The 27,500-nt window shown below is 39.1% G+C and overlaps 2 protein-coding genes across 3 annotated transcripts in view; one reads left to right on the plus strand and one right to left on the minus strand.

The window, feature by feature from the left end:
* The window catches only part of LOC140953412 (nucleolar protein 4-like), a 30,715-nt gene extending 12,104 nt beyond the window's left edge, over positions 1 to 18,611 (minus strand). Inside the window, exons 1-6 of one of the 2 annotated variants that reach the window (XM_073402893.1) lie at positions 18,280 to 18,611; positions 18,004 to 18,171; positions 13,117 to 13,257; positions 8,393 to 8,419; positions 3,499 to 3,706; positions 1,676 to 2,122 (exon numbers count right to left, since the gene is read on the minus strand). In XM_073402893.1, the coding sequence (XP_073258994.1) occupies positions 1,676 to 2,122; positions 3,499 to 3,706; positions 8,393 to 8,419; positions 13,117 to 13,257; positions 18,004 to 18,171; positions 18,280 to 18,537 (1,249 nt within the window). In that variant the 5' untranslated portion in view covers positions 18,538 to 18,611. Of the gene's footprint in view, positions 1 to 1,675; positions 2,123 to 3,498; positions 3,707 to 5,824; positions 6,132 to 8,392; positions 8,420 to 13,116; positions 13,258 to 18,003; positions 18,172 to 18,279 lie in introns of those variants that run through there. The other variant, XM_073402894.1, reaches the window with a different exon arrangement.
* Positions 18,612 to 22,202: 3,591 nt separating this feature from the next.
* Positions 22,203 to 27,500, plus strand: part of LOC140952043 (transmembrane protein 214-B-like) — a 21,161-nt gene continuing 15,863 nt past the window's right edge. The window contains exons 1-5 of the mRNA XM_073401451.1: positions 22,203 to 22,331; positions 23,983 to 24,239; positions 24,966 to 25,031; positions 26,340 to 26,427; positions 27,461 to 27,500. The exon at positions 27,461 to 27,500 is cut by the window's right edge and continues 92 nt beyond it. Of these exons, the coding sequence (XP_073257552.1) occupies positions 22,208 to 22,331; positions 23,983 to 24,239; positions 24,966 to 25,031; positions 26,340 to 26,427; positions 27,461 to 27,500 (575 nt within the window). The 5' untranslated portion in view covers positions 22,203 to 22,207. The remainder of the gene's footprint in view (positions 22,332 to 23,982; positions 24,240 to 24,965; positions 25,032 to 26,339; positions 26,428 to 27,460) is intronic.

The following is a 27,500-nucleotide window of genomic DNA, read 5'->3' on the forward strand; positions in this document are numbered from 1 at the left end:
ATCGAACTTTCAACAGAACTACTGATCCAGACAACTGACTGCAACGAACTGATTTTGTAACCATTATTGGCAAGATTTAAATCTCAAATCGGAGAAAAGACAGTTGGGGACGTTTTGGGGTTTCATGTGTCATACACGCGTGAGCTGTTTCCGGCCAAATTAAATGCACCGGCTCCCCGGACGGTGTCGGTTTGCGATAGGGCAAAAGTGACAACCCTCCCCCGCGAGAGTGACGTTTTGTCGATCTGACGCGGTCGCCAAGCTCCAAGATTCAAATCTCGTAGGATAACAGTCAGATTGCGCATCATGGCAAAGCGAAGCTGGCCAGAATCGATGCGAAATGCAACGCTCCTCGAGCTCATGCAGCCGAATTTAGAACCTGGCACTCATCGAACGGGTAGGCATACACTCTTCGGTCTGGCTGGTGGCAATTTTAGGGAGATCGGCCGCTTTGTTTGGAATTTATTGGCCTTCGAGCAGCGAGGGTCGGTTGGAAGGTCTCCAGCCTTCCCTTCTTCTAAACCGACCGTAGGACACAGAGTGGCTATGAACTAAAGGTAAGGGAGCTTTTTGAATCAATATTTCGCGTGATCATGATTTTTTTTTCTTAGTGTTGTAGATTCGAATACATGTGATAAAATTCGAACAATAAGGGCCCGAATCACATGTAATAATGTAAGAAATATGGCTACTAGTACAGATAGACAAACAAGAAGACTTCATATCTTTAAGACTTTTTGCATTTATTTGGCATCAGATAATACACTAATAATTCTAGTATATTCCGACCAAATGGCCTCTGAAGCCTGAACCCACAAATAGTGCGCTTGGGCTGCCTGTGGTTGCGTAAAATTTGTTTGTGGTTACTTAAGTAGAGTGCATGTAAACTAGCAAGAGCAGCCATATGCACTTCCACTATAAGAAAGCAATTACATTAATGTTTCTATGGGAAATACAACGTAGAGGCTCCAGTTGGCAAAACAGAAAATATGGCAGATTTAGAAAAGACAACAAGATTACAGTGATGATGGTGCACACAGTTCTAAAAACTGGCTTGACAAATGGAGCAGTGATTTTGTTACCTCTAAGTCCTGTGACCCTGACACATAAAAATACCCAACGATGATGCAAAATAATTCATGGCATGCGTCCCATAGGACGCAAAGACCGATCGATCAATCTGAATATGTATTTGTAGAAATATTATTTGTAAAAATATTAGAGGGAGTTTACTCCCATACTCAAAACTGGGATTGTTTTTTTCTTTTAGTCTTTGTTGTGCTTTAAAATAGAAGGACAATATTTTAATTTCAGTATACTGTAATGCAGAGTTTTGGAGTCTGTATTCAGACTAACTGTCTGGTTACCAAAGCATTTCCAATTTTGGACTGTTTTTTTTTTTTTAACTGGGACTCATTGGTTCTGAACTGGTACTCATGATTTTTCACAAGATGAGTCCCAGGACTCACCATAACTATTTGTAACAAATTGAATGATTGAGAACTAAAAACTACATAATTTTCAGTCCTATGCCCACTAAAACAGTTATAATTTAGAACAGGAATAGACATCGTTGACTTTCTTATAATGGAATCTTATAACTTATCACAGAATGACAGCAATGTTGGTGAAGTGAAGAGTTATCTCAAATTATTCTGAAATAAATGCCACTTACCACTTGGGTTCTGTGATGACATCTTAGTTGTAATTGTCAAATTATGCCTTGCAAGAAACTTCTCCACCCACCCACTGGAAGCTTTAAACTCAGGGCATTCATCACGAACAAGCAGCCTAGCTTGAGCCTGTATAGCATCTCTGGTTACTGGTGTCCCCTTCTCTTGTTGTTTTAGAACCCACTGCAACAGTTTCTCATCAGTTTCATGGGAATAGCTTAAGCGACGCCCACCCCCTCCTGGGGATCGTTTTTCCTTTTTCATTGGAGGACCATGTTTGCACCAAACTTGGACAGTTGACCGCGGCACATTATACTTGCGAGAGGCTTCTCGCACTGTGGTTTCCTTAGCATAATTGACTACTTCTTGTTTTTGGTCTGTGGAATATGACTGGTAGCCAGGTAACAATCCTTTTGCAGCCAAGCTTTCATCACTTTGACCCAAGACAACTTTTAAAAGGAAGGAAAAACAAAACACATATTATTAGTTATGTCAAATTCTCCTGTAGCAGTTTTAAATCGTAAATATGCTGCAAAAATGGTTTGATACTATTGACAACATTCCTTCTACAACAGCTTAACTGGAAACAAATGCGACAATCTAAGAATTAACAAGCGATTTTTTACCAGCTTGAAGCTGGCCATTGCACAATACTGTTCATGAATTTTCAGTTTAGGTTGATCTGATTCAATTGAGTAATGAGCAACCAAAGTTGTTTTTCTCTATGACCATTTTAGCAGGAAACGTTTGGTTAACTAAGTGCTACAAATGTAGCTGTGGTCAAGAAATTTTATCCTACAATAGACAAATTTGACATTCCAGACCTTGAAATGTCAACATCACAGTGTGAGGTCAGTAATAAACAAAGCCCAAGACTAAAAATAGATCCGCTAGTTGAAAGTTGTATAGGTCAGGGAGACTCAAAAACCTAACTCAAGAGAACTAAAGGCTCCGCAAAAGAAAGAGATGAACATGACGAGTCCAAGCTGTGATTAGCATGAGAAAACAGCCAACACTTCACGATGCCACCACTCATTTCCCGGCAAAATGATGTCTGAGAAATGAGTGCAGAAATTCCATACTGACACGTCACTACCCAGATCTGGGTAGTGCTTCTGATTGAACTGAAGCAAATTTCCCCCATGGCATGACCAATCCAAAGCACTACCCAGTTCTGGGTAGTGACGCGTCATCAGTATGGAATTTCTGTGCTCGTTTCTCAGACATCACTTTGCGAAGAAACCAGTGGTGATGTTGTGAAATGCTGGCTGTTTTCTCAGGTTAAGCTGTGAGTAGAACTTGCAGGATTGGAGAAACACTTACAGGCTCCTAATTTGTAAGGTCAGGAAATATACTAAATTTATTGGGTTTGGAAAAAAATAAAATCAAAAGTAGAGGTTTTTACACTTTATTGGGCAGAATTGCATAACCTTGGCTGAGAATAAAGGACAAACATCAGACTAGATATAAATGTTTGATTTCACTGGCTTCCCTTAAGGCCATGTAAGGGTAAAGTTGTGACAAGCGACATGGCGTCAAAACAATGACTCACTTGACTTGATGAAATAGCGACAAATGACATAAAGATGGGTTGAATACTGACGAGGCACAAGGCCAACTCCTCAAAATGCAAAACAAAATAAAGTATTTGAAATTCAGACTAGGGACATACATGCACGTACCCAACCTCCCCCCCCCCCCCCCCCCCACCCAAGAGGGTATCTCCCTTTTCTTTGTTCAGTTAGCCCGCTATATTAAATGATATCAGGCACGCAGCATTTGCGTGACAAGCAGTGTCCCTCAAATTTGTAAAAAAGACACCTACCATCTCTGTGTATATCATTGCTATGGTTTCCATTCAGTGACATGTCAGTCATTTCATGTTCATTCATGGGAGAACTCCTTCCATTTCTGTTCCCATTCTCTTCAAACATATTTTCAGAAATGTCCCTTTTAAATCTCTTTGCGCCAAAACTAGGCCCACCATCTTCATCCGAGTCATGGCTGGAGAATGACGCCTCTACGTCTGACTCCTGTTAAACAAATTATAATGATAAGATGTTTGTAAAATTCTCAAATGCAATGTCTGTTTCTATTAAATCAGAAATTAGGTTACTTTAAGAGGAGAACTGATTATTATTGCAAAAATTTCAGATGTCTTGAAAAGCATTTTATGGGTCTGTAAATTTCATTTCACAAAGGATGTTTAATTCCTGTTGATCATTAATATAGTTAGATAAAGAAGATCTGATGACATCACTACCTTTCCAGGACTACTTGCCTAAAGCCCTGAAACCACTGAAATGTTGCCATGTACATATCGTTGCTAAGGGTAAAAATCTAATGCAGGTGTTTCTGTTCCTATGAATGTTAAGTCAGATTACCAATGTACATAATCTGAAACTGGACTGAAAAAAACTTCTCTTATCTACATGTTTTAAATGCTGAACATTATGTACTCCTTTGCAATAAAACTAATACATCTACAAAATCTAAATTAGCCACAGAAATAACAGAGTTTGTTTACTGCAGAAAATGGAAATGGAAAGCATACATGTAATTTGCACCACCTGGAGTTACGAAGAAATTAAAAAGGTTTCCCAAGAACCATATGGTCATTCATTTTCCAGAAAAGACGTTTACAGGCCATTTGAACAAGGTATTTACACAACTGGATTTTTCAACTTTTGGCAGTTTGGGTTTGGAAGGTAAAAATGCTTTCTCACATTAATTAAACTACTGACCCCAGAAAAGTCAGAGAGTAGAAATTACTGTCAGACATGAAGACAAAAACATCATCCCAGCTTTCCAAACGGTTTCTTTTGCCATAAAATTATATACTGACTAAGCAGAACTTTTAACTTACAGAAATTAAATGGCATTAAAGGTGGTTTGCACAAATTAATCCTGCACCGAACCTTTATCAAATAAGGTCCTTGTCAAAATAATGGCATTCACTGAATTTTTCTCCATCTCTTGAGTTGACACCCTTGCTCCAGACCAACCCAAAACTGAATTTTTTCATGTAGATTTCTTAGACTGAAGAGGACTGTTTATCAGTATAGTCTAATGGCAGACCTATTGCTCATTCTATAAATGCTTCTTCAGAACGACAAAGATGGCGGGATGCTCGGCTGGCTAGACAAAACCCACACAAATTCAGATTCTTGATCATAAATGTATATGTGGTCCCCTTCGACAGACTTTGCACCCTTTCATACACCCATAAATTTAAGACACGCATCTAATAGCCAAATGGGCACGCTAAAGAAACCCGGTACCAAACAAATAAGAGAGAACCATCTGCCTCAGTCGCTTCCAAATTCGTGTGTTTATTTGCCGCAGCAGTCTCGGGCCGCTACACTCCTTCTCCTAACATATTAGCATGCCGCAAAAATATATGACTGCATACTTCCCCCTCTCATGAACGCCACATACGTGATCAAAACTCGAGACGACTTCGCGGTCACGATTTACGGAAGAAGGAGAAGTATCGAGGACACATTCAAAATAGGATAGCAAACCCGTCTAAATCACCGAGATAAGACAGGACTTGACTAATTACCTCAGTTTTGCAATATTTCGGGTATGAATATTTTATATCTTTCGATGGAGAAAACAGGCCAAATATCAACGTTTCCCATTCTACGACCGATCACGCGTAGAAATTTCAAAACGGCGAAAATTAGCAACGAGAAACCTTAGTCCCTAGATAAACATGTCCTAGAGTCAAACAGCGCAAAAGCGGAGGCCATCTGCCTGGGGAATTAGAACGTGGGCCTCTCATTGTTTCCTCTACGCGATTCAAAGGACAAGGGGTGTCATCTGCCGAAAAATCGCAAACGCAATCTAACTGGTCCTTCCTGGATGAAGCGATCCTCTTATGTGTATGAAACAAGTTACCAAACGTGATTTCCATTCATGTTCTGCAATCGGGTCGGTGAGAAATGAGTCCTCAAGCTTTCGAAACTATGGCCATTCAAGGAAGTCGAAGGGACGCTCATTTGTGTTCCCCCTTACCTTCGAACAACAAAGCCGGCGCGGTAATGGTCGATTTCCTTTCGCTTTGATCCGAATACATAATGCAAGGAGTAGACAAAACCAAAATTTAAAATAAAGGCTGAAGTACAAAGAGCTGTTTGCAAAGTTACCTTGAGGATGTGGTCGGACTTAACCTTCGCGATGGCTGCAAGGGCTTTGGTCGACATCTTCAATGGACAAGACAACGCCACAGAGAGACGAAGGGGTACAAACAAGCCTTCAACTTTCGCCGCACCCAATCGATTATAACTTGCTCTAGTTCTCGAAACCTAGTACAATCTGCCGAAAAACTCTTCCCGCCGAGATCGCCTTTTATGGGTTCTAACGGAACCCGTCCAAACTCGTGAGATTAGACGCGAAAACTGCCACAGCAAAACCAGGAGGCACCGGGAAATAATGGGCCAGAATTTTCGTCAAATTTTTGGCCTTTGTTGTCAGGCTCAGCAGCTGATAGCGTAAGCTATCACGTGGTATAACAAAACGACAGCGCTTGTACGCGTACTCTTGAAGGCTTCCGCTGACAGTTCACGTTTGCTTGAAAGAGCCTTCTGAAGCCCTATAAATGTGACTATAAATTAAGAATACCGACCTTAGGATATTTCTAAAATTGCGAGAAAATTAGCGAAGCTAAAAAATAGCATAGGTTTTATGGACTCAGACTGCACACATTATCCTTCGATTCCGCTCCTAGAGATCGGCCACTATAAACTCTTTCTAGAGGCTTAAACCTGCTTTCGACTGCTTAAACCCAATAGTTTTGAAATTAATTGAAATGCAAATCAAATATTTTATGGAAATAATACATAATTGAAAAATCGACAGTGAATTGACCACTACAGAAAGTACCATAACATACCATGATGCTCTTTGTTTGTCATTCCAAAATTTTGCATAAGCATTGTTTTCCTTTTCTCTTGGGCCATTTTAACTCCCAAGAGAAACTGAAGACAATACTTATACAAAATTTTGGGGTGACAAACAAAGAACATTATGGTATGTTATGGTATTTTTTGTAGTGGTCAATTCGAAAGTTTCTACTTAAATTGTTTTCTAGAATAATGAGATCGTATTTGTTTTATATTCGGTATGAATAAATCCATGGGTTCAGAGTTCATTAGGGCTTTGTACCCTTGTGTTCCACCAAGGAATGATAGTAGCATAATTATGAGTCCCTCGAGAGACGGACACCATCGACAGAAAACTTAGCCTCCCCGCAGACGTCCTTTGGGGTTCGTTTGTCACGCATTCATTTCTCGAACGAACCCCAAAGGACGTCTGCGGGGAGGCTACAGAAAACTTTGAAAATCCTAGTTTTAATCTTAAGGTTGCTAGGAGACGAGTCAATTGACGCTTGAAATGACGTGGCTGACCTTCCTTTATGGGGACACTAGAGAGGGGAGCATTTAAGCACGACTGACTTTGATGGCAAATTTTTGCGTCGTGATAATAGGCACGATGTGACGGTGTGTGGATTGTGTGCTTTTTAAAGGAACCTAACCATGAAAAACACAATCGTGGTAGTAAACAAGAATGCTAGAGTAGTCTCTCATTTTTTCAGGCAGATGGATTAAGCGTGACAAATACACAAGCGTGTAAAAAACGCCTCCCGAAAGGCGAGGTGACACGTAGTGCATAGAGACCTTCCGGGAAGAATTGTTCGAAAACTGGGACAAGCGCAAATCCAGGCTTGTCTCTATGACATCTCGAGTGCCTTATATAGGATTACTCGCTATAAACCCGGCTTCGAAAAACGTATACTATACAAAATTTGGCCATTTTTTAGTTGCCTCGCAGGTTTATTTACAGCGGTTCTATCTGTTTTCTTAACTTGCCGATGTTCGATAATTTTAATTTTACCTGGAAACAAAAACAAAACAAGCTGATCCAATTGCACGAATTAAGTAAAAAGGAAGGCTTAATGACTGGTCACCCTGCCACACGGCACCAGACGAATTTTCAACCGGGTCAGGAAAATTTGAGGGAACACCGTCATTCACACGTCTGTTAACACGGAACTTGAACCGCCTTTCGTCTAAATTTTCGCACGGGTTAAGGTGGTTCCGTGTGAACGGAACTGACCGAAAGGTACGATTTTTCAACCGGTAAAAATTTCATCCGGGGCCGTACGCGTGAACGCAGCCTAAAATCATTTACTCAGATCGTCGAGCGGCAAAACAATTATTCAGTTGGCGACCACTAAAACTGTTTAGCTTTGATTGACACTGAATGGTTTTTAACCAAAGAAAACCGAACTAATTTTTTATTTTCGCCTGTACTGATGAACTAAAAGAGTTACTTTGTTGTGCGAAGCCCTTTTGATCCCTTATCGAACCCGATTCCCAGTCTCGAATCTTCAGCCCCTTTTCTCAAAATACACAAACTAGTAGAGATACTAAAGACGCGTAAACTCCTTCCTTCGCGTATACTCTTTTGTCCCTCAAGGATCTTCAATGGGGTGTTTCTCAACTCAGCAGAGAATACCACGATAAAAGAACCTAAATCTTAGCCAACGTTCTCAGTGGATACCTTGTAAGCTTTAATATTAGAGAACAGTTTTAAAAGGAATTCTAAAGGTCCTAAAGTGGAATATAGTAGGCTGTTTAATCGACAGTTCTTTACTGGTGATATGCAGCTAAGCATTCCTTCTTATCTTTAATAAAAATACATTAAATACTCACTATATCTGACGTGGGAGAATCCCTTTCCTGCAAATAGAATCACGGAAACATGTTTATTGAACGTGGAAAAGAACTCAGTGTTATCTTTTTAATTCAATTTGCGGTAATCTTAACCTTAATCTTAATCTTAACCTCGTTCCCACGGTGCTTTTCCCTGGATTAAATTAACTGCAAAAACCGTGGACGAAGATCCTGCTAGTTGTAAACGTTGGATCTCTAGAAAAGAGATCAAATCAGCCAAAATATACAGAAACAAGAACGAGAAGTCTGAAGACTTCCCTGGCTTTTCCTGCCGCCTCACCTCCAGGCCCCGGTTGTTCAAACGTAGGATAGCGTGCGCTACTATATCCACCGGATAAATCACTACGTGGGGGGGGGGGGGGGGGGGGAGATTTATCCAGTGGATAGCTTTATCTACCTTTTGAACAACTAGGGCCAGATCTCCCTCAGACAACATTCAACCGTTTCTGCAAGCGCAATGCTACCAAGCAAACACCTGAAAGCGCGCGACGTTCTCTTACAACAACGTGGCGTAGAAAACAAAATGGAGAAAAAAGAACCGGCGACAGTTTCTGGAAGTAAGGATTTCGATTCTTCATCGGTTTCTGATGACCAGTTATACTCGACACTATTTCAATTTTCCCAATCCTTCCTGCCAAAATATGACTTGCAGATGATTTACCCCTCTGCATGATAAAACCACATATAAAAGCCACATTATATTTGTGTTTAGTTTTAACTGACCAGTCTTAGACTTTCAAAAGAGCCCTTCGTCCCCCCCCCCCCCCCCCCCCCACTTGTAGCAAGTCTAAACTAGCCTGTGTATCCATTGTGTACAGCCGCCCTCCTTTCGGCGCTCGAGGTCTAAATGTCAACGTATAATCAACAAACACTTCCATTCAACTAATTAACCTTTAATCAGTACAGTAAACTACTCTTAAATAGACTAAACTGGTTTGTCCTGCAGTTTTACTAATCTATCAAAAATACTTCTGGGTCAGTGAATAGCCTCCAGCGGGCTTATTTGCCAGAGAGCACTTTGTCACTATAAAACGCGCAAAAAAAAGTGTATAAGATTCTGTTTCCCCACCGACCTATAGGCTTGTCCCCATTATGCTCGGCAAGCTTTGAGCAACTGAACTTCTAGCGTTGGGAGCAATTTTACGGTTCTAGCAACCTTGAGCAACTTTTGTCTTTCTGAGCAATTTTTAAGCAAAATATAGGTTTTTGAGCACATATCAAGCACTATAATATCAACGATTTCAGGGAGTCATAGAAAACGTCAAGTAATGCACATTTCGATAAATTATAGAAAAAGAGAATAAGGGCTCTCATAGTGAGCTTGTCCTACCTGTGGTTTCCTGCATGTTTGGGAACAACTTTTTTTCTTGCCCGATGTTAACAATTATTTTGATGACCAGGAAAAAAATAGCAACTATTGAAATTTAGGAAGCAACTTTTTGGCTTTGCAGGAAGCAACTTTACAGCATTTTGCGAGCACAATCGGGACAGGCCTATGTCACCTTGCTGCCTACCGCAGAAATTGGAGTTAACTGCACCCACGCTATGAACCAGGAGCAAAACAGCCTTCAGGTTCGCTTTTGCAAAAACCTAGCCCGCCAAACATCATCCTTAAATCTGTCTAAGGGAGGACCAAGACACCTCACTAAGTCCGGCGGTATATAATTCAAATCTTTTGTTATACTTCGCAGTGATGGGTACCATAGTGTATATATTTAGAAACTGGCCCACCTGTCCACTGAAATGTTGAATTTGTCGATCGTGGACAACAAAACCACGTGCGTGCTAGTTTTTACGCATTATGGACCTTCACTCAGAATTCTCAAACCGATCCACGGCTTGGACAGTGCCTTACATACACTGTTTACAGGTAGCCATTACAACACCTGAAGAAGGATCATGAGGTTATCCCTATTTAGATCTCTCTTCACAGATAAGCCACCCAGCCCAGAAACGGTTAGCCACACAACCAGGGTCTACGTCCCCTACTCTTTTCGAACAGTGGTGTGGGTTCAGTTAAAGTAAAAGTGCGGTGAGAAGAGACCTACGGTTTGTCGTCCTTGTCCGAGAAGACTAGGAAGTCTAACCGTTTACGTGACAAATGCAGCACTTTATTCTCAATTAATAGAAGACCCTGAATACTGGTCCGGCCTGGGGCCCGTTTCTCGACAGTCCCGATAATTAACGGGCCCAGTAAGCTGTTGCCGTTTACATTTAACATCGAGGTTTCAATAGTTTTGCATCTAACATGATAAAACTATCAGTTAATGAAGCAAAATGGAGTAGTTTGCTTGCCAGGACCCGCGCTCTTATTCTTTATATTTCGATTTGAATATTTGATTTCGGGCCCAAAAAGTTACCGGGACTTTCGAGAAACGGGCCCCTGGCCCCCGCGACCCCCCGCTCAGCAGACCCCCGCTCCCCGTGAACTGAGCTGAGCGGCCCATGAGCAAAGTACTATCCCTCGGCCAGTGGCAGCCATAGACAGCAGTTTCACTCTCATTTTGGCTCAGATCTTCAAGGGTAGGGAGGTAAACTTCCATAGCACATTTTGTATACTTTTTGTACGCACTTTCCACATAAAATGGCGCTAGCGCGATAAATAACTCTTTGATCTTCAATAGCTATGACATGATATTAGTTTAATGTCTGGTTCACAACTTTGACTCAAATACAATTCACAAATGTAAACCCAAGGAAATACACGTGTGAACTACACTGATGAGTAACGTAAATGCAGACGTAAGCTCCATTGCCGACGAAAACAAAATGGGAAAAACATCATTTTTTGCATTTGCCCTTGTCGTTGCATTTCGCTCATGTAAAAACCGAGGAAACGCAAACGAAAGTACAAAGGAAAGGTAAAAGCAAAGGTTCCATCGGTTCCATGCTAGCACAGCTCAGCGAAAAGAAAGCACCTTCATTGTCTTTGCGTTGGACGTGTGAACGCTGTTTGCACGTACACTTGCTCTTACGCTTGAATTTGCGCCCGGCGGTGGGATATTCCCCATAATGGCCTATATGGGGAGGCTCTGTCCGAAAGGGGTCCCTTTTTCAGGCTTCAGGTTTATGAAAGGGTAGGGATTTCATTAGTTGAAGTATATGAAAGGGTAGGGAAATCTGCAATTTGGGTCTGTGAAAGAGACCAAAAGGGCTGACAGATGAATTTTATGGCTTTATAAAGTCAAGAAAACGTTCTATTTTTGTGATTGATTCCTATTTAAAAGACAGTGCATTTACAGCAGTTAAAAGGGATGCAAAGTTCTAAACAAGGTATGTGAAAGGGGTACCATTTGTCAATAGAAGGTCTAGGTATACGAAAGGGGTACCTTTTTCGTGAAAAATGGTTTATAAAAGGGTAAGGGATTGGACCTTGGGGAGGAGCCTCCCCGTATAAACATTTGTTGAATCCCTCCCCCCCCCCCCCCCCTCCTCCCCAGGCGTCGAAAGGGGATCGGGAGGATGGGAAAATGAGGGGGATTCGGGATGTGCCACACAGGCTGCGTTTTGATACACGAACAAGTCAGATCTGAAAGTAATTACTGGCGTCAGGAGCGCCAAAACGCATGTGCACATGTCACGATTCTTGAAAAAAAGGCGCCAGAATTCCAGCCAATAAAACGTCATGACAATTAATGAAACCGATCGGGCGACCTATCTGACAGCATTTTCGGTTCCATTAGGAAAAAAATGTTGTAATCAAGTGAGCTAGTCCAGTAGAACCTCGAAATAACGAAGGGCCAAGGGACAGGCATTTAAAATGGGTTCGCTAAAACGAGGTTCGTTATATCGAGGTTCTTTTTCATATATTTTACCATTACTGGGGTAAAGAAAATCGTTCCGTTAAACCGAGGACTTCGTTATATAGAGGTTCGTTATATCGAGGTTCTACTGCATGTAATGGGAAATTATCACCGCCTAAATTTACTTTCCCAACCGATTAAGTTGATAAAACTAAAACTATATTTTTCTTTCGTGTCCACAACGAAGCAGCTGGTACCACAGCTTCTTGTGGCTCAGTGTACCCTAATGAACACGTCCCGTACCTATAATAACATGGTACAGAATAGACTTGCTACAATTCGACCTCTCATAACGCCTTAAGAGGAAAGATGTACTTTCAAAAATTGGCCTGAAGCTGTTCAAAAACTTCGGACGGAGCTATGTTTTGAATTAGAAATTGTGGTGAGTGTAAACTAGCAAGGTTCTTTACTTTCTAATCGCTAATAGCACCAAAGAATCCTAAGTTCCCCTTTTTCAGACATACATGATCCTCTGAGTTATCCGAGCTCCATAAATTCTTTTAGATCGATAGGATACTGGTTAGGTTCACATTTCCACGATAAACATAGCAATCTCTGCTCGGCGAAGAAGCTTTTTAAACTTGCCGAAATTAGGCCTCAGTTCTGACTACTTTTTACTTTTGTCGTTTATAGTGAGCTTAAGCAAAGTCGTTTTTCGGAGACGTTTGTCAACCAGAAGTGGACTTTTTGCATTCTTGGCCAGTGGCTTTTTCCCAAATTTTAACGCAAATCGCCTCTTTAAGACAAAAGACAGTTAGCAATACAAATTTGGTAACGTCGGGACTTATTCAGGGAAAATTCATCACATCCGGTTGAGGTGCAGCACTCAAAAACCTCTTTGCCTAAGCTCCTAATTGAGCTGCTTTCGGCAAAGTGGTTCAATCCGGACACAATACTTACCAAGTCAGACACAGGTGAGAGCGGTCTGCCGTGCTTCAAGAGAATTGAGTTAAACCGCTGGATTCTCTGTTTGCATGTGCTACAGCTCATAAGATAGTAGGATACTGCCTCACGCGGTAGGAATGCGTATGTGTTTGCAACCTAAAACCAAACAAACAAACAGAAAAACAAAAAAGGAAGATTATCATGCTTTTGCCAAAGCCGGTGTGAGCTCAGTTTTCAGCTATAGCCTGAATATGAGGTGAAAAAGCTTTACACAAAACAACTTTAGCAAAAAAGGTAATATGAAACTTAGTTAAAATCTGTCACACGAAGGTTCTTATTGTCCTTGACGTTTCAGGAAGCATTTTGCTTCTGATTGGGCAGAAAAACACAAAAGTTTTCTGGCACCAATCAGAAGCCAGAAAGGCAGTGACCGTTTAGAAGTGGTCTGGTAAGACATTGTCCCCAGGGGCTCTTCTCGCCGTTCTTTACATTTCTTCGTGCTATATTTTTCCGCCCGTTTAGATTCCCTCGCCCCCACTATCTGCCCCTGGGTCTCCGAGGATGTTTACTTTGAGGCTAGCTACTTTCTTGATAGGGATATTAGACTTGCGACTCCCCTTGAGCAATTGAAACGGTCTAGATTTGATTTCTTCCGGTCCACTGTGAAAGAAGGAAAGAAAATGAAAAAAAAAAATGAAAAAAATATAAAATAAAATAAAAATAAAATAAAAAATAATACTAATAAGCGAAAACAAAAACTCCACTTCTTTCGATGCTGTACTCAGTTTGCGAGCAACGTTGAACTGAAAATAGACGACGCTAAAGACTATTTTAATCGGCCAAAAAATATATGAAACAACGAAAAGTTGGGGGCGCACGCGTCAACTTTCTTTTGGGATAAAGAAAAACGGAAATTGTTTATTGTAATCAGTAATTCGAGGTTCTAGGTTCTAACAAAGTAAGAGGAATACTAAGGGTCTCGTTCAATCGTCAGTTTATTGTAATTATTTTTTCTGCATTCGTTTCTCTTTAAGTTACTGACATAAAACGTGTCTTACAGAATAACAAGATACGTTAAAGGAGTTTTCAAAATCCTTTCTTCTAAAGTATACGTATACTGTCGGACACTTCTCAAAAGATATCCATCGCTTTTTATCTAAGACCCATTTTAACGAGACGACTTGTTTTCATTTATGTTTATAATATACTCTACAATAACAACTGTTTTGGTGATTTGCTCTGCAAACTCAGTATGTCTCCAAGGTTTTCATGCATGAAATGTTAAACGGCCGAAGGCGGGCCTTAGATATAAAAACTAACTGAACAATCTCATATATAAACCTTCATATTTTTTCGTCTTAAAGACATCGATATCATAAGTTGATCCAACTTTTGGTCATAAAGTTGTGTGGAAATGTCAATAAATTTACCTTACATTTAATGGAAATGTCAACGTGGGGTTGCTTTGCCCTCAGCTTATTTCGGGACAGCTGTTTTTAATAAGGGGAGTTTAGTGGAAAGAAATGATTTATGGTATTTTTTGTTTTGCTTAAAATAACCTGTTTTAGGCCTAAGGAAGCGGCCGAAATTAAGCAAAAATATCATAGCATTATAACCTTATAGACCGAGAAAAACTTAGCGTCTATATTAGGCCGGACGCCAGAAGTACATTAATTCCACCTTACGATCCCATTGGTGTTAAAAAGCTTACAGCAAACTGTCCAACCAAATGAAAGAAGCCGGAATGTTTACGGAAGCATTTCGTGGGCTATATTTATTATCTTGCTCAATCTTAGATTTTTTAAAGTTCTTCAAAAATTTCAGTTTAACAAAACATTCTTTTTTATCTTTTAATTTTGCTCCAAGTTTGAGCACTTTTCAAAGTTTGTCCGTCTTTTGGATCGACGTTAAATTAAAAGACATCAATGTTCCCAGTAAAACGCATACCAACGTTAATTTCAGAAAATACTATGAGGTACTTGAAAACTACTTATCTTGAAAATGGACAAAGATCGGATGAGCAGAATATATACATTCCCTATGTCTTTCGCAATAGCTCCCTTAATGAGGTAAAACCGGAATTTTCTGAGACATATAAAACTCCACAAAAACGATTTTGTGAGGAAGCTGTCAGATTTAGAATTGACTTGGGTCTCTTGGAAACTATTTTCAATTGAAGGCCTCATATGATGAAAAGAGCAATATTGCTTCCTCGAATTTGCCCCCGGGCGACAATGAATTCGCTCCATGAAACTGTCAAACAGAAAAGAAATATCTGGCAATCACGGTTCCCCAAGGCTTGAATTTGGGATTATCGATAGAATCCCGCGTAAAAATGGGCGCCCAGGATGAAAAGTGGAATGATAAGCATGGTCCTGTTTCAAATGTGTTTTGCTTTTAGATGGGATATCACGTCACTTGCATATCGTATACCTTATTCGCTAATTGTATATTTATTCTGGGTTCATCTCATTATATTCATCTCGTCTATGATTGAACTGTTTCAGTTTGGATCAAGTTCCGTGTTTTGCTGGTTTCTTGGAATACTCTTTGACTAATGCTCTCCTAGTAACTTTCCGCCATTTCAGGATACTAAACATAGCTTTAGCAAAGCCTGTAACTACCCCCCGCAAGATTTCAAAGGTTTCCCTACGTCGAACAATAAGAAAAACGGCTCTCAAATCCAGAATGCTGGGACGCCTTGCTCTGTCAAGAGGGAAACATGGCTTTTTGAGATTTTTTTCCCTTTTGGGGGGGACGCTTATAAGTGTAAAAGCAGACAAATACTTACGCTTTAATTTGACAATTTTGCCCTACTGAGTGTACAGTGACATATTGATTAGAATCTGGTTTAGTAATTTGCCAAAAACCCAAATCATAATAATTTGACTTTATGAGGGAAATCGTAGAATTGTCTCAACATATTAGTTTAATGAAGGAAAGCGTAAGATTGCCTTCAGCATGTTTACAGTAGTTCTATGTCGGAAAGCGCAGATTTCGACCTTACTCCACCCAGTCAAAAAGCCTAGACAGGCTTTATCTAAATTTGATAGTCTGCAAGAATCAGTTGTTTTAGGAATGAGCTTTTCTGTGGATATATGACACTTGAATTAAAAAGACATACCCACATTGCTGGCTAAGATAGCTAGTGCTAGAAAAATATAATTCGACACTACCATAAACGTCGCATTGTGAAGAGACAAAAATTAGATGCATATAATTACTTAAGAAAAATATTCAGTCTAAAATTGTAAGTAAAAAAACTAAGGGCTCGGGGGAAAAAGATCTCAATATTTTCAGTGGTTGAGTAAATAAAGGTTAATATTTTGAATGTTAGGCTGTGAAAGTTAGCGCGTCCATAATTGATGAAATTTTTTCGAATCTGTTCATCGTAAGAAACCAGCTGCTTGTATAATTTTGCAAATTATTTTACCAGAGTCGGTTGACTATCAACACAGTACTTTGTCAGAGTGTAGCCTAGACAGGTTTGTTATCTGAAAACAATACTTTTTGAATCGTCATTTCAAACTTTTAAGAAATCGCAATTAAAATGTACTCAAATCAGGTCAACACAATCTCACCTAAGGCGAAAATGGGTTGAAATTTTCACTTTGGATAGAAAGCAAATGCTTTTAGCTACAATTATCCATAAAACGTGCGTAAGGTTCCCAAATGGGAAGGAAAAAAATGAAGCGAAAATTAAAATAGGTGAAAACAAGAGTAAGCCTATTTTGTATGTTTCTCTTTTTATCGAATGCACCAGAAATTAATGCGGCTTTAAAGAAAGTAAACGTCAAAACCTAGGCCATATCAAAATTAAAATAACGCGGGTGGCAATAATAGTAATTGTTCTCCCAAGGCCGTGATAAACTACAGAAAAACATTCTGTGTATAAGGGAACCTTTTCCGTCAAACCTTTCCTCTCGTAATTGCGTCCTGGCCCATTTTACAACATCAATTTTTCATATTCTGAGCTCTTATCGCTTTTCTTGTGACGTTGAGGCTAATCTAAAACGCGCCGAATATACATCCCAACTTTGGATTCGCTCAGTCAGGCAACTTTTTCCTTATTAGCGATTCTTAAAAACCTCAACACAGAAATAAGATAAATAAAGCCTAAGATAATTGTTTTACAATCAATACAGTGGCCTTCTGTTCGCTCTAGCATGAAAATAATTTACTAATTTGAATATGGAAAACGGCCTAAGCGAGTTACTCTGGTAGTCACGCGAACCTTGTCTCTTTATACAAATGAAAGGCGAGAAATTTCACTGCCAAGAAATTTCAATGCCAGGAATTTGCGTCGCCAAACTAGGGAAGAATTCAGTGCGCCGATGATGACGCGTTCTAAAAAAAGTTCTTACAGATCTAGAAGATTTTGTTGGGATATCTCGAGGTTCATTCATTATTGGGACTTCTCTGCTGCTCAAGGGGTTAGCCAATATACCCATTCGATTAAAAAGATTATAGCAAGTGCTTCCGACTGAAAAATTCATATCACCTTTGAAAGGATTGGTTTGAATTTTTTTTTTTGGTAAAATAAGGCTCGAAATTGTTATGTTCGATAGCTGATCTTGAACGTCAGCGAGCAGGTTTAGCCGCTCTGATCGATTCGTTTGATCCGCATAATTAAAAGGCCATGAAAAACAATTTTTAGTCGACACTCGTCCCTCGCATGCTTTCGGACAGAAATGAATGTACCCACCAAACCGATAACAGTTACACTGTCAACCTTAGGCTGGGCTAGCTGAGGAACGTATTCAACTGAGCGCCATGCCTCAACACTGCTGGAAGTGAATCAGGTTTTAGGAACATTAGTTGCATGGTTTTCGTAAACAGCATTTTTGCCTTGCTCGATGTACTCAGTTACGTATAGGTACACTTGAACACTGATCAACTCACCGCTTTGTAAGTCTTTTTCTGTCCAACATGAACTCCCCTTTCATTAATGTGCACGCTGCTTATGATATCGAAAAAATCGTCCGCAACAGCCACCCTGCGATATTCGACAACCTGTGAGCGAGTTGATTGTCCGATCTTGTCTTCGTATGGGTACAACATATCCACGCTCTAAATGCACAAGACATCCCACAGAACACAGTCAGAATCGAAAGCAAACAAAAGCGTACTAAGTCAAATATATTGAGTACAAAACCTTTGTAGAACAAGGTGACTTACTCTCGTGTGAGGAACTTTTACTGGAACGTACAAAACGCCATAGCTTTGGCTGTCTTCGGTGTGAGCAATGCGGAATCCTTTCGACTTGACCCAGAACCGAAATTTTGCATCGGTTTCGATCTGGGGCTCTCCAAGTAAATATCTGCATATTTTGTTAAACTTTTTTCGCGTAATTGTCTTTGTCCGGCTGTTTTCGCCATAGTTTAGTTCAACCCATCCCTGGAAATTGCGCCGGAACGAAGACCTTTCGAACGACATTGTTCAAAGGAATACGCCCGAAGTTGATCCGCGCAGAGCCAGAACATTCACCGCTTGAATATTGAAAGGGATGGGTTCGTTTGGTGGCCCATGGAAGTAAATTGCCTGTGACCGTCTGAGTTCTCATTGGACGAAGTTTGTTGCATTAGAAGGGCTTTGCTATAGAACACCCAATCCCAGCGCAAGACAGCAGATGTCCCGAAATCGAACAATATTGACAGGAATCGCGCATAAATTGGGATAATTGAGTGAAGGATGTTGTTGCGGCCTTTGTTGATGGGACGAGCTAAATGACAGCTAATGAGACAGTATTTTAAAATGCACCAAGAGGCGCTGCTGGCTTTTCAAAATCTATTGAAGTACACCGCGAAATTTCACCTTAAGTGTGGTTGTCGAATAGACCGGTCCGAGAAGAGGGCAATTATACTCTTGCAGACGTCACGATAGGTTAGTTCAAAGAAGGACACGCAAACTTCCAAATCACGGAATATTTTTGTTTCGGCTGAATTCGCCCTTTGAAATCATCAAACTGGCACGGAGCATAAAAACGAAGAAAATAAATCGAGACTATCAGGCGAGTGCCTTACCGGATGAGATCCGGAAACTTATATGCTAAATACTTGCTGTCCGTTCTCTGAAGCCATTTACGAAGCATAGAATATGCAATTTAGGCTAGTTTATAACTCAAAACATCCCATTTTCACCATAATGCTCTGTGTTTGAATTTAGCACTTGAAGTGAAATTTAAAAGTTGCAAAGTAAACATCGATGTAGCACTTGTTTGCGAAAGGTATTTTGGCTGAGTCAATCTGCAAACAAGAAAATGTGATGTTTGCGATAAAGTGTAATTCAAAAACTATAGGAGAGTCGTCTGATCATGTATCTTAAATATTCAAAATTCTGAGTTGAACATTTGTGTTGTAAAACAATTAATCTGAGTACACTGTCGGGGTTTCAGCTTTCGCCTCAGGCGTAGTTTTCAATGTTCTCTTCAGAAAGTTCATTTCGCAGTAGGACCGAAAGACTTAGACGTTTTATTCATTACAAATATATATATCACTTCTTGGAAACGATCAACTTTCTCTACTGCTATTTGCCAGTTTTCGAACAGTACGCTTTGTAGACAAAATAACAGTGAATTGAAAGTGAGTCACGCGACAGGAGTAGCAAAAAGCAACAAAAAAAGACAAATTAAAAAACAAAAAAAGAAAAAACAATCTTTGGGCCCATCCTACACCATTTCTCGCGCGCTCTTATTTTAATATTTAATTTCAAGCAATCATTTGTTATTCGAAAGCTTGTCAATGCATCGAGCGGATGATAGTGATGTACAGATTTAAAAGTGTATTTGAAATGACTCATTAGCATATTTTCGGCTGATCTGTTTTGGGGTCTATTAGAAGGAAGGAAGATTTTGCATACTGATATTAGTTGGGGATATCCAAGACAAGCTCGTTGATAACTTCTTGTTTTCATTTCCGCTTTCGACGTCAACACTTCATCAGTGTTTCAGATATTCGATGAGAAAGGGCTTGGTTTAGGGATGATCCCAAGCAGGAAGAATATTTTGAATTAGTGATCACTGGCTTTAATTTGTAAAGCAGAAGTGTTGAGAATTTACGAAATGATCACGAGATGCTAAATCGAAACTGTTTTTAAGAAAAACTTACGTAATTCAACCAATTGCACATTACAATTACTCACTAAACCAATCAAAATTAAAGAAAAGTTCTGCAGCGTATTTAACCATCGCCAGGCGCGGAAAAACAAATACGATGAAAAAGAGATTCTTCATGATATTTGCAGAGATAATATAAGACAGAACTTCAGAAATTCATATCAAACTAAGTCTGTGTCCATTATGTTTTTTACTCTTTTGACACTAATAAGAAAGAATGATTAATACATACGCCTTCAGTGGTCTACAGCTGTGACTTCCTCCATTATTGACAGTTTCTGCCCACAATTAAACACAATGAAATATTTATCTCGTGTGCGCATTAAAATGAGATGCGTCCATTGTAATTTTGCACTCATTCATTCATTCATTAGCTTACTTTAAAAGCTCGGTATCTCTTCATTTATTTCACTACGATGATCTTCCACTGAGAAAGCCATGTTTATAGTAATAGAACGAAAATTTAACTCACATAAATAACTTTCCTAACCTATTTCGGTAAAATGGAACGGCTGAAATATTTAAGACCTCTAATGTAATCTACTGTTTTTAAGTGAAACCGCAAAGAAATGAAGTCAATAATAATTTTGCTGTAAATTCAACGTTTGGTAGACTTTTCCACAGGACTGACCCGCGATTAACTAAAGTTTCGCTCAGTATATTTGGAGCGATACATCTAAAAGTAAATGTGTTTCAGTATAAGAAATCTAGAGGTCTCGTAAAACGTTATGAGCGGCCATTGAAACTCCTCCATAATTTTGAATGTTTCCAAATTCTTTTAGAATGGAGAAGAGTTGGACATTGGACCATTTTTCCGACACTGCGGTTTAAGCCTCGAAAGCCCATTCTACCAGTTCAAAGCAGAATGCCTGATTAAGGTTATTTTCATTTCTTGCAGACCTTCAATATATCTTTTTTGGTTTATACATATAAATATACCACACAAAGATTCAGCAGAGCAAAAATAAAATCCGTGTAATGGAAAGAAAGCTCCTGTTGGAGCACTGGACTACTCTTGGTTAGCCAATCAGAGCGCACATAAATCACTATTCATTGTTTTATCTTAAAATAGGGTTTAAAATGAAAATCACCAGACTGTAAAAACAAAAAGAAACTATATTGTAAATATTGGCCTTAAATATTAGGCAACCTCGGGAAACAGGGCAGAATGTCGATCTTGTTGTTGTTTTTTCCATAGGACAACTAACAACGTATCTATTCAAATGAGCACCGAATTTTCTAGGGGTTCCTGGTAATCTATGTGTTTTTTTTCAATGAAATCGCTCGAGGCATTGTTTACCATGTCTGTTGGGCTTATAATAAGGGACTTCCTTCTCAAGTCTCGATTTGTAGTTCTTAAAGATTTCCGAGTTTTCAATTTGTGATTTATCATTACTGCTAATTAAGTATCTCTCCGAGCTTAAATGTAATCAAACTGAAGTAGGCAAACAAAAGCAAGCCACTTTCCTTCCACAATATCGTGTAACTAGTATAAGTAAGGTGAGCTGATCCTTGGTCTCAGCTCACCTCCCTGGGTAAAACGTCTAAAGGCTTTATCAGTAGTGCTCTTTGCGCAGTCACACCAAAACGATCCATAGCGATCCAAGCCTCCCGATCGCCCAGATCCTTTGTTTGCTTATTAAACCTGTTGCATTTCCACCTTTCTTTGAATTTTTCAAATATAGTCAACAACGAGGAGCCGATTCACCGGCTAGGCTCCTGTTAACAACGTATAACAAGAAAAGCCTTTTTCTTTACTCGTTTGAGCTACTATAACTTTTTAAGAACTTTACAAAGCCAGTATTACTGTTATCATGGAGGATAATATATATTCCTCTTTCTTCTAACACTAAATAAAAACAAGAAAAGAAGAAAATAAAACCGAAAGGATAGATTGGCGGGAAGCAAGGGTGAATTTGGCGGGAAATTCGATATTTCGTGCAAGAAAGGCCTTCCCATGATTCCTTCCTGTACCGTTTTCACAAATTCAAAATGGCGTCCAATGGTCAAAGTGGAAAGTGGGAAGTGGTAGGAAAAGGTGGCAAGAAAAGGGCTCCTAATGAAGGGAAAAAGAACAAAGTTAAGGCTTCTGATATGCCTAAGGCCGAGATCATCAGTAAGTTAACTAACTGTAAATTATTTTGAGGAAATACTCGAAAAACTCACTTAGTGTGTGTCGTAACGCCACGTATGCAACTTTGGACTTGGGTCAACCTGTTTTGGGACTGAGATCAAACTTTGTGATGTCAGTAAAATCTGCTCATAAAACAATTTCAGAAGAAAGTTTTTTTTTTCGACAAAGTGTTAATCATGTGATAAACTCACAAATTACTATCTTTAATGAACAACAAGTTACTTAGCAGAGTTTATCAGTTTTACATTGATATTCTCTGTGTCCAGTGTGTGTTTCCCATCGTGTAAAAGTGATCGAGTGAGTTCGAAGCAAATAAAAGTAAGTATTTTATTTTGTGTTATGTGATTGCGATTATATATTTCCTAAGTTCGAGATAAAATCTTTGGTATGCCTCATCAGTTACTTTTACATCATTGATGAGAATATTAACTCAAAGGTCAGGTTTACAAGAAATAATGGTAAGTATTAGTAAAAAGAAAAAACATGCTTTTATCATGTAAAATTTTAACTTGTGTAGCTATCTACCCCTGTATACGAAAAAATGTGGAGCTAAATTTGTCTTTCTTAATTATATTGATTGAAGACAAAATTAGTCATATAATGGTATTTCTGTCCAACCTTATTCCTGGATGATTTACAAATAAAACAATAGTTCTGGACAAACTTTCCTTTGAAATACGTCTTGAACAACACATTACGAAAGGTAGTTCGTCTGGATGCGTAGTGCATCTTGTGCCTGTCTTTATACTAGAGATGCATAACCCAGATGAACTATAAAATGTTTGCCCAAGTTCATCCAGACTGATAATGCATCCTTAGAATAAACACGGCCAATGGCAAGTGGGGATATTATGCCACAATAAATGAAATTATTGTCTCTTTGGTAGAATTATTTTAAGGAAAGGGTTCACATGGTGACAGACGCACTCAGCCATAGCTTATTCTGGTTTCTGTAACATGAAGTACCTACAATCAGTGACAAAATTGTTGAGACAGTGTCTTCAAATGGGATATTTCAGAGAACAAGACAATCAACACTCCTCCCTCTTCCCCTGTTCATTAAAAGTTGGGGTATTTGTCGTTTCTTACATGTTTCTCGAGCAGTGGCAAAACATTGCTTCAATGGGATGGGGAGGGGAAAGATTCATTTATCCCCTTGGAAGCCAGCAAAACACCAGAAAGGCCCCTTATCAGGTCATAGTCTCTTTTACCATTGTTCTGAAATGTTTATATTCTTTATAATAAGTCCCAAATCCAGGACATGAATGCTGCAATACTGTGGAGGATGATATGTGATATGATGTACCTAGATACTCTGAAACACTTCTTTAAAGCTTTAATATGTCTCACTTCTTAAGCAACATAAAAGTTTGTTCAAGGAGAGTCATACCATCTTGACATGGTGCAAATAGTGTGTAAGAAAAATTACAAAGCAGTAACATCTATTTCAACCATCAGGGGTGTCCCTTAAGGCTAGGACTGGGGATTTCCCCTGGCTATTATGAGCACAAAGGAAATAGAACATCAAGAACTTCCTAGCCGTTCAATTTCCCGCCTACTTATTTCATATACCTGGCAACTTGAAATCTTAGAGACAGCCCTGACCATTATTTTTTTCCAATCTTCTTTCTAGATCCCTTAGCAGCATCCAAGACAATTTATCAGGCTCTGAAGCACCCTAAAGTTCCTGTAACTGAAATTGGTAATGGAAATGTGAAACATACAGCAGATATTCCTGATCAATTGCCAGCAGTTTTAACAGAAAGAGTTGCTGAACAGGCTCCTGAGATGAAGAAACCCGGTATAAGCTTCATTGGCAGCAAGAAAAAACCTGCCTCAACAAAACCCCAGAAAACAGATGAAGAACTGCTCCAGGAGGCTTTATCAAAGGTGCATAGTTAGTTAAAATGCAAGCTGTGTAACAAGTAGCCTTTATTGTGGATCAATGTAGTTGACTTCGGTTAGTAACATCTGCAAAGCAGAGCCAATATCCTTGGTCTGGGCCACCAGTGGACTAAGCAAATTACCGGAAGTGGGTTTTGAATTTCCTTTCATTGTGATTGGCAAATCACCAATGGCATTTTCAACATGCCAATTGTGGCATGTACTCAAATCCTGGTACACAGGAGGGGGCCCAGAACAAGGATTTTGGCACTGTTTCACAGACACACTTATAACCAGAGTTTACATGAATCAAATTGAATGTGAGATACCTTTTCACCCTGTCTAGAAAAAATAATAACAGAAACATACTGCCATACCTCGTTTGTGAAAGCTTTTGGCTTATACAATCCCCCCCCTCCTCTCCCCCCTCAATACTGAAATTCCAGTTAGGTTCATACTTCCCTTTTAATATTTGACACTCAGAGACTCTCCTCCCCTACAGAATTTTTTGCTACCTTTTACAGTGTATTTGCATTTTCTGGTACAACACAATGTTTGGATGAGCAGTATCCTTATGGCAGAATGGCATTTCATCTAGAGTGTTGTAATTAAATAACAGTGTATTTGACTTCCTTCAATGTCACAAAACTGGGAGAAGTAGAGATTTTTGGAGTTCTGTTAATACATGTAGCTTGTCTCACTTCTCACATCACTTTGACCTTTACGTTTCAGCTTGATCTTGATGAGTTGACAGCACTATTGACAAATCTGGAATCATCCTTTTCTAATAACCCTTCGGTCAGTAATTTGAACCTAATAAGTGGCTTTGTATATTTTCTTGAAGAGCCCCATGGAGAGGAGAAGTTGTTATGTCATGTTGCCAAGGTAGCAAAATTTTTGGATGACAACAAACCGAACCGTCACTTAAAATGTGGATTCGCACTGTTTCAGACCTCATCGATCTTATTTAATTTCATTTTCATTCTGTCAAATGTTTACGAAATTTTCTGGGTTAAATCCAAAAGGACTGTATGTAAGGTTTGAAAAAGAAAAACAGAATTTTTGTGTTGTGCTCACCTACTCCATAAAGCGGGCGCGTGAAATTAGGAAGTTTCATGTCAGGGTCGTGCAATAAATGGCTAAGAAATGTACAAAAAAGCGTGATGCACGAGCAAAGATGTTTTTTCCCAATCTTAACCCATTGTTTTTTTTTGCTGTTCGCCGTCGCTGTTGCAAAAACTCCCTATTGTTGTCATCCAGAAATTTTGCCACTATGGTAACATGACGTCACACTACTCCTCTCCATTGAAGATATTTTTGTTAACACAACTAGACTTAATAATTTGAAAATGCTAGAAAAATACAGACATACAGTCAAACATCTAAAATTTATATTGACCACCCTCAGGAGGGGGCAACTGGCCACTAAGGTTACCTGAAATCAGCATCAGATGTGGTAGAAATTTAATTTTGGGGAACAGACACACATTTATACGTACACACATTTTTATTACTTTTTGACAAATATACTTCACAGATTTGTTGTGGTAGCTTTGCCTTTTCTAGGTGGGGTCATCTTCTGTAATAAAAAATAGACAACAAACAAGTTTACAAAGTTGAGTAATGGAGAGAGAGAACAGTTAGTTAAGGAGAAAGAGAATAAGAATACTTTTGTGATTCAATGTCTTGCTTGACTGATCAGGACTAATTTTTTATTACATTGTAATCTAAAATAACTTTTACGGTAAAGACAATTAAAAGAATTAAATATTGTAACAGTTATAAAAATATAGTAACAATTAAATACAAGAACTAAATTTATACCATAGCTAATAGAGAGGACGTATCTTGACATAAGAGTCCACAACATCAATAAGCAGCAGAGTTAGTAAAGAAAAATACAACCATGAATGCAATGTCCAGTAGAGGAGGCTGTTTAGTAAAGACATTATTTTACAGTGATTTACCTACAATTATAGAGAAACTTGTCATATTGATGCTCTTTATGTTGGTTGTGGTTCAATTTTTTTCTACAACTTCTGTTGTGTTTTATAGATACCTTTTTGATATTCTATTCTAAAATTTTGCAAACCTTTTTTCTTGTAGATTTGGTTAACTGATATTAGTGCAAATCTTCAACACAAGCTGAAGAATGTTCCACAGAAGGACCCAGTATTTGAAGGCAAACCACAAGGTAGTCTTACTGGGCAATACACATTACTGTAGCTATGGCTTGTTGTATTATGGATGGGCACTCAAACACATTGACCATTTTTTTTACTCAAATAATTAACCTCAGAGAAAAAATGCTGTTCAAATTCAAGAGATTTCTCCGTCCTCCTTTCAAACTTGCTGATAATTTTGCAAAATTTTGTATACTCCAGCTTCAATGAAGTTGTCTCAAGGAAAGGGGTATTAATGATGCAATGTGCAGGGGAGTTACTAAGGGCCTGGGGCCAGGTATTTCAACCCTAACTACTATGGAATGAGCATGATCCCTGGCTACTTTCACAGGAAACGAAAGCAAATAGGAGCAAAAGATAGTCCTAGCCATTGAATTCCCCATTTACTCATTACATAATCCAGAAACTTTGAAATCTTAGTGTCGACAGTCCTGCAATGCTTGATGAACATCATTTGTCCAAAGAGGAAGGAACTTGCAGCCCTCTTTTTTGGAAAATTTAGTTGAGCTCCCTCCCTCACTGGAAGAGGTGATGCTCCTTCACTGCGATCAGTGATTTTACATTGCAGATTACAGTCTTAAAGGAGCTGTACCACAAAATAAATATTTTATGCGACAAAATTTAAACAGTGAGAGCTGCCACCAAATTGAGTAAAACATAAAAGTAACCACTCAAAATGTTAAAAGAAGATATAAATAACACAGTAAATACAAAAGAAGGAATGAATGGACAAACTTGAAGAAAATTTAAACAGGCTGTAATTGCAGTTTTTGAAAACTTGTCAGCTTAACAGTTTTTCAAAGTATATTTTTGTTGTTTGTTACGATTGATGTAGTGCTTTGAGAGAGAGATTTGTTTGATACAAAACTATGATTTTGTCATTTACCAGTAAATTCTTCCCGAAAGTAAAGTTCCTTAGCGAAAAAAAAGGCAATATTAACCCAATGAACTAGAGAACCGTGACACAGCCCCTTTAATGAGCATAAATGATGGACCTTGCCTAGAAATATGCACAGTTTACATGTTCTCACTTTTTTTTTTCAGACTACCCCACCCGCTTGTTCCCAGTTCATTTAAAGACATT

Source organism: Porites lutea, chromosome 11 (genome assembly GCF_958299795.1).
Source record: "Porites lutea chromosome 11, jaPorLute2.1, whole genome shotgun sequence".
NCBI classification, from domain to species: Eukaryota; Metazoa; Cnidaria; class Anthozoa; order Scleractinia; family Poritidae; genus Porites; species Porites lutea.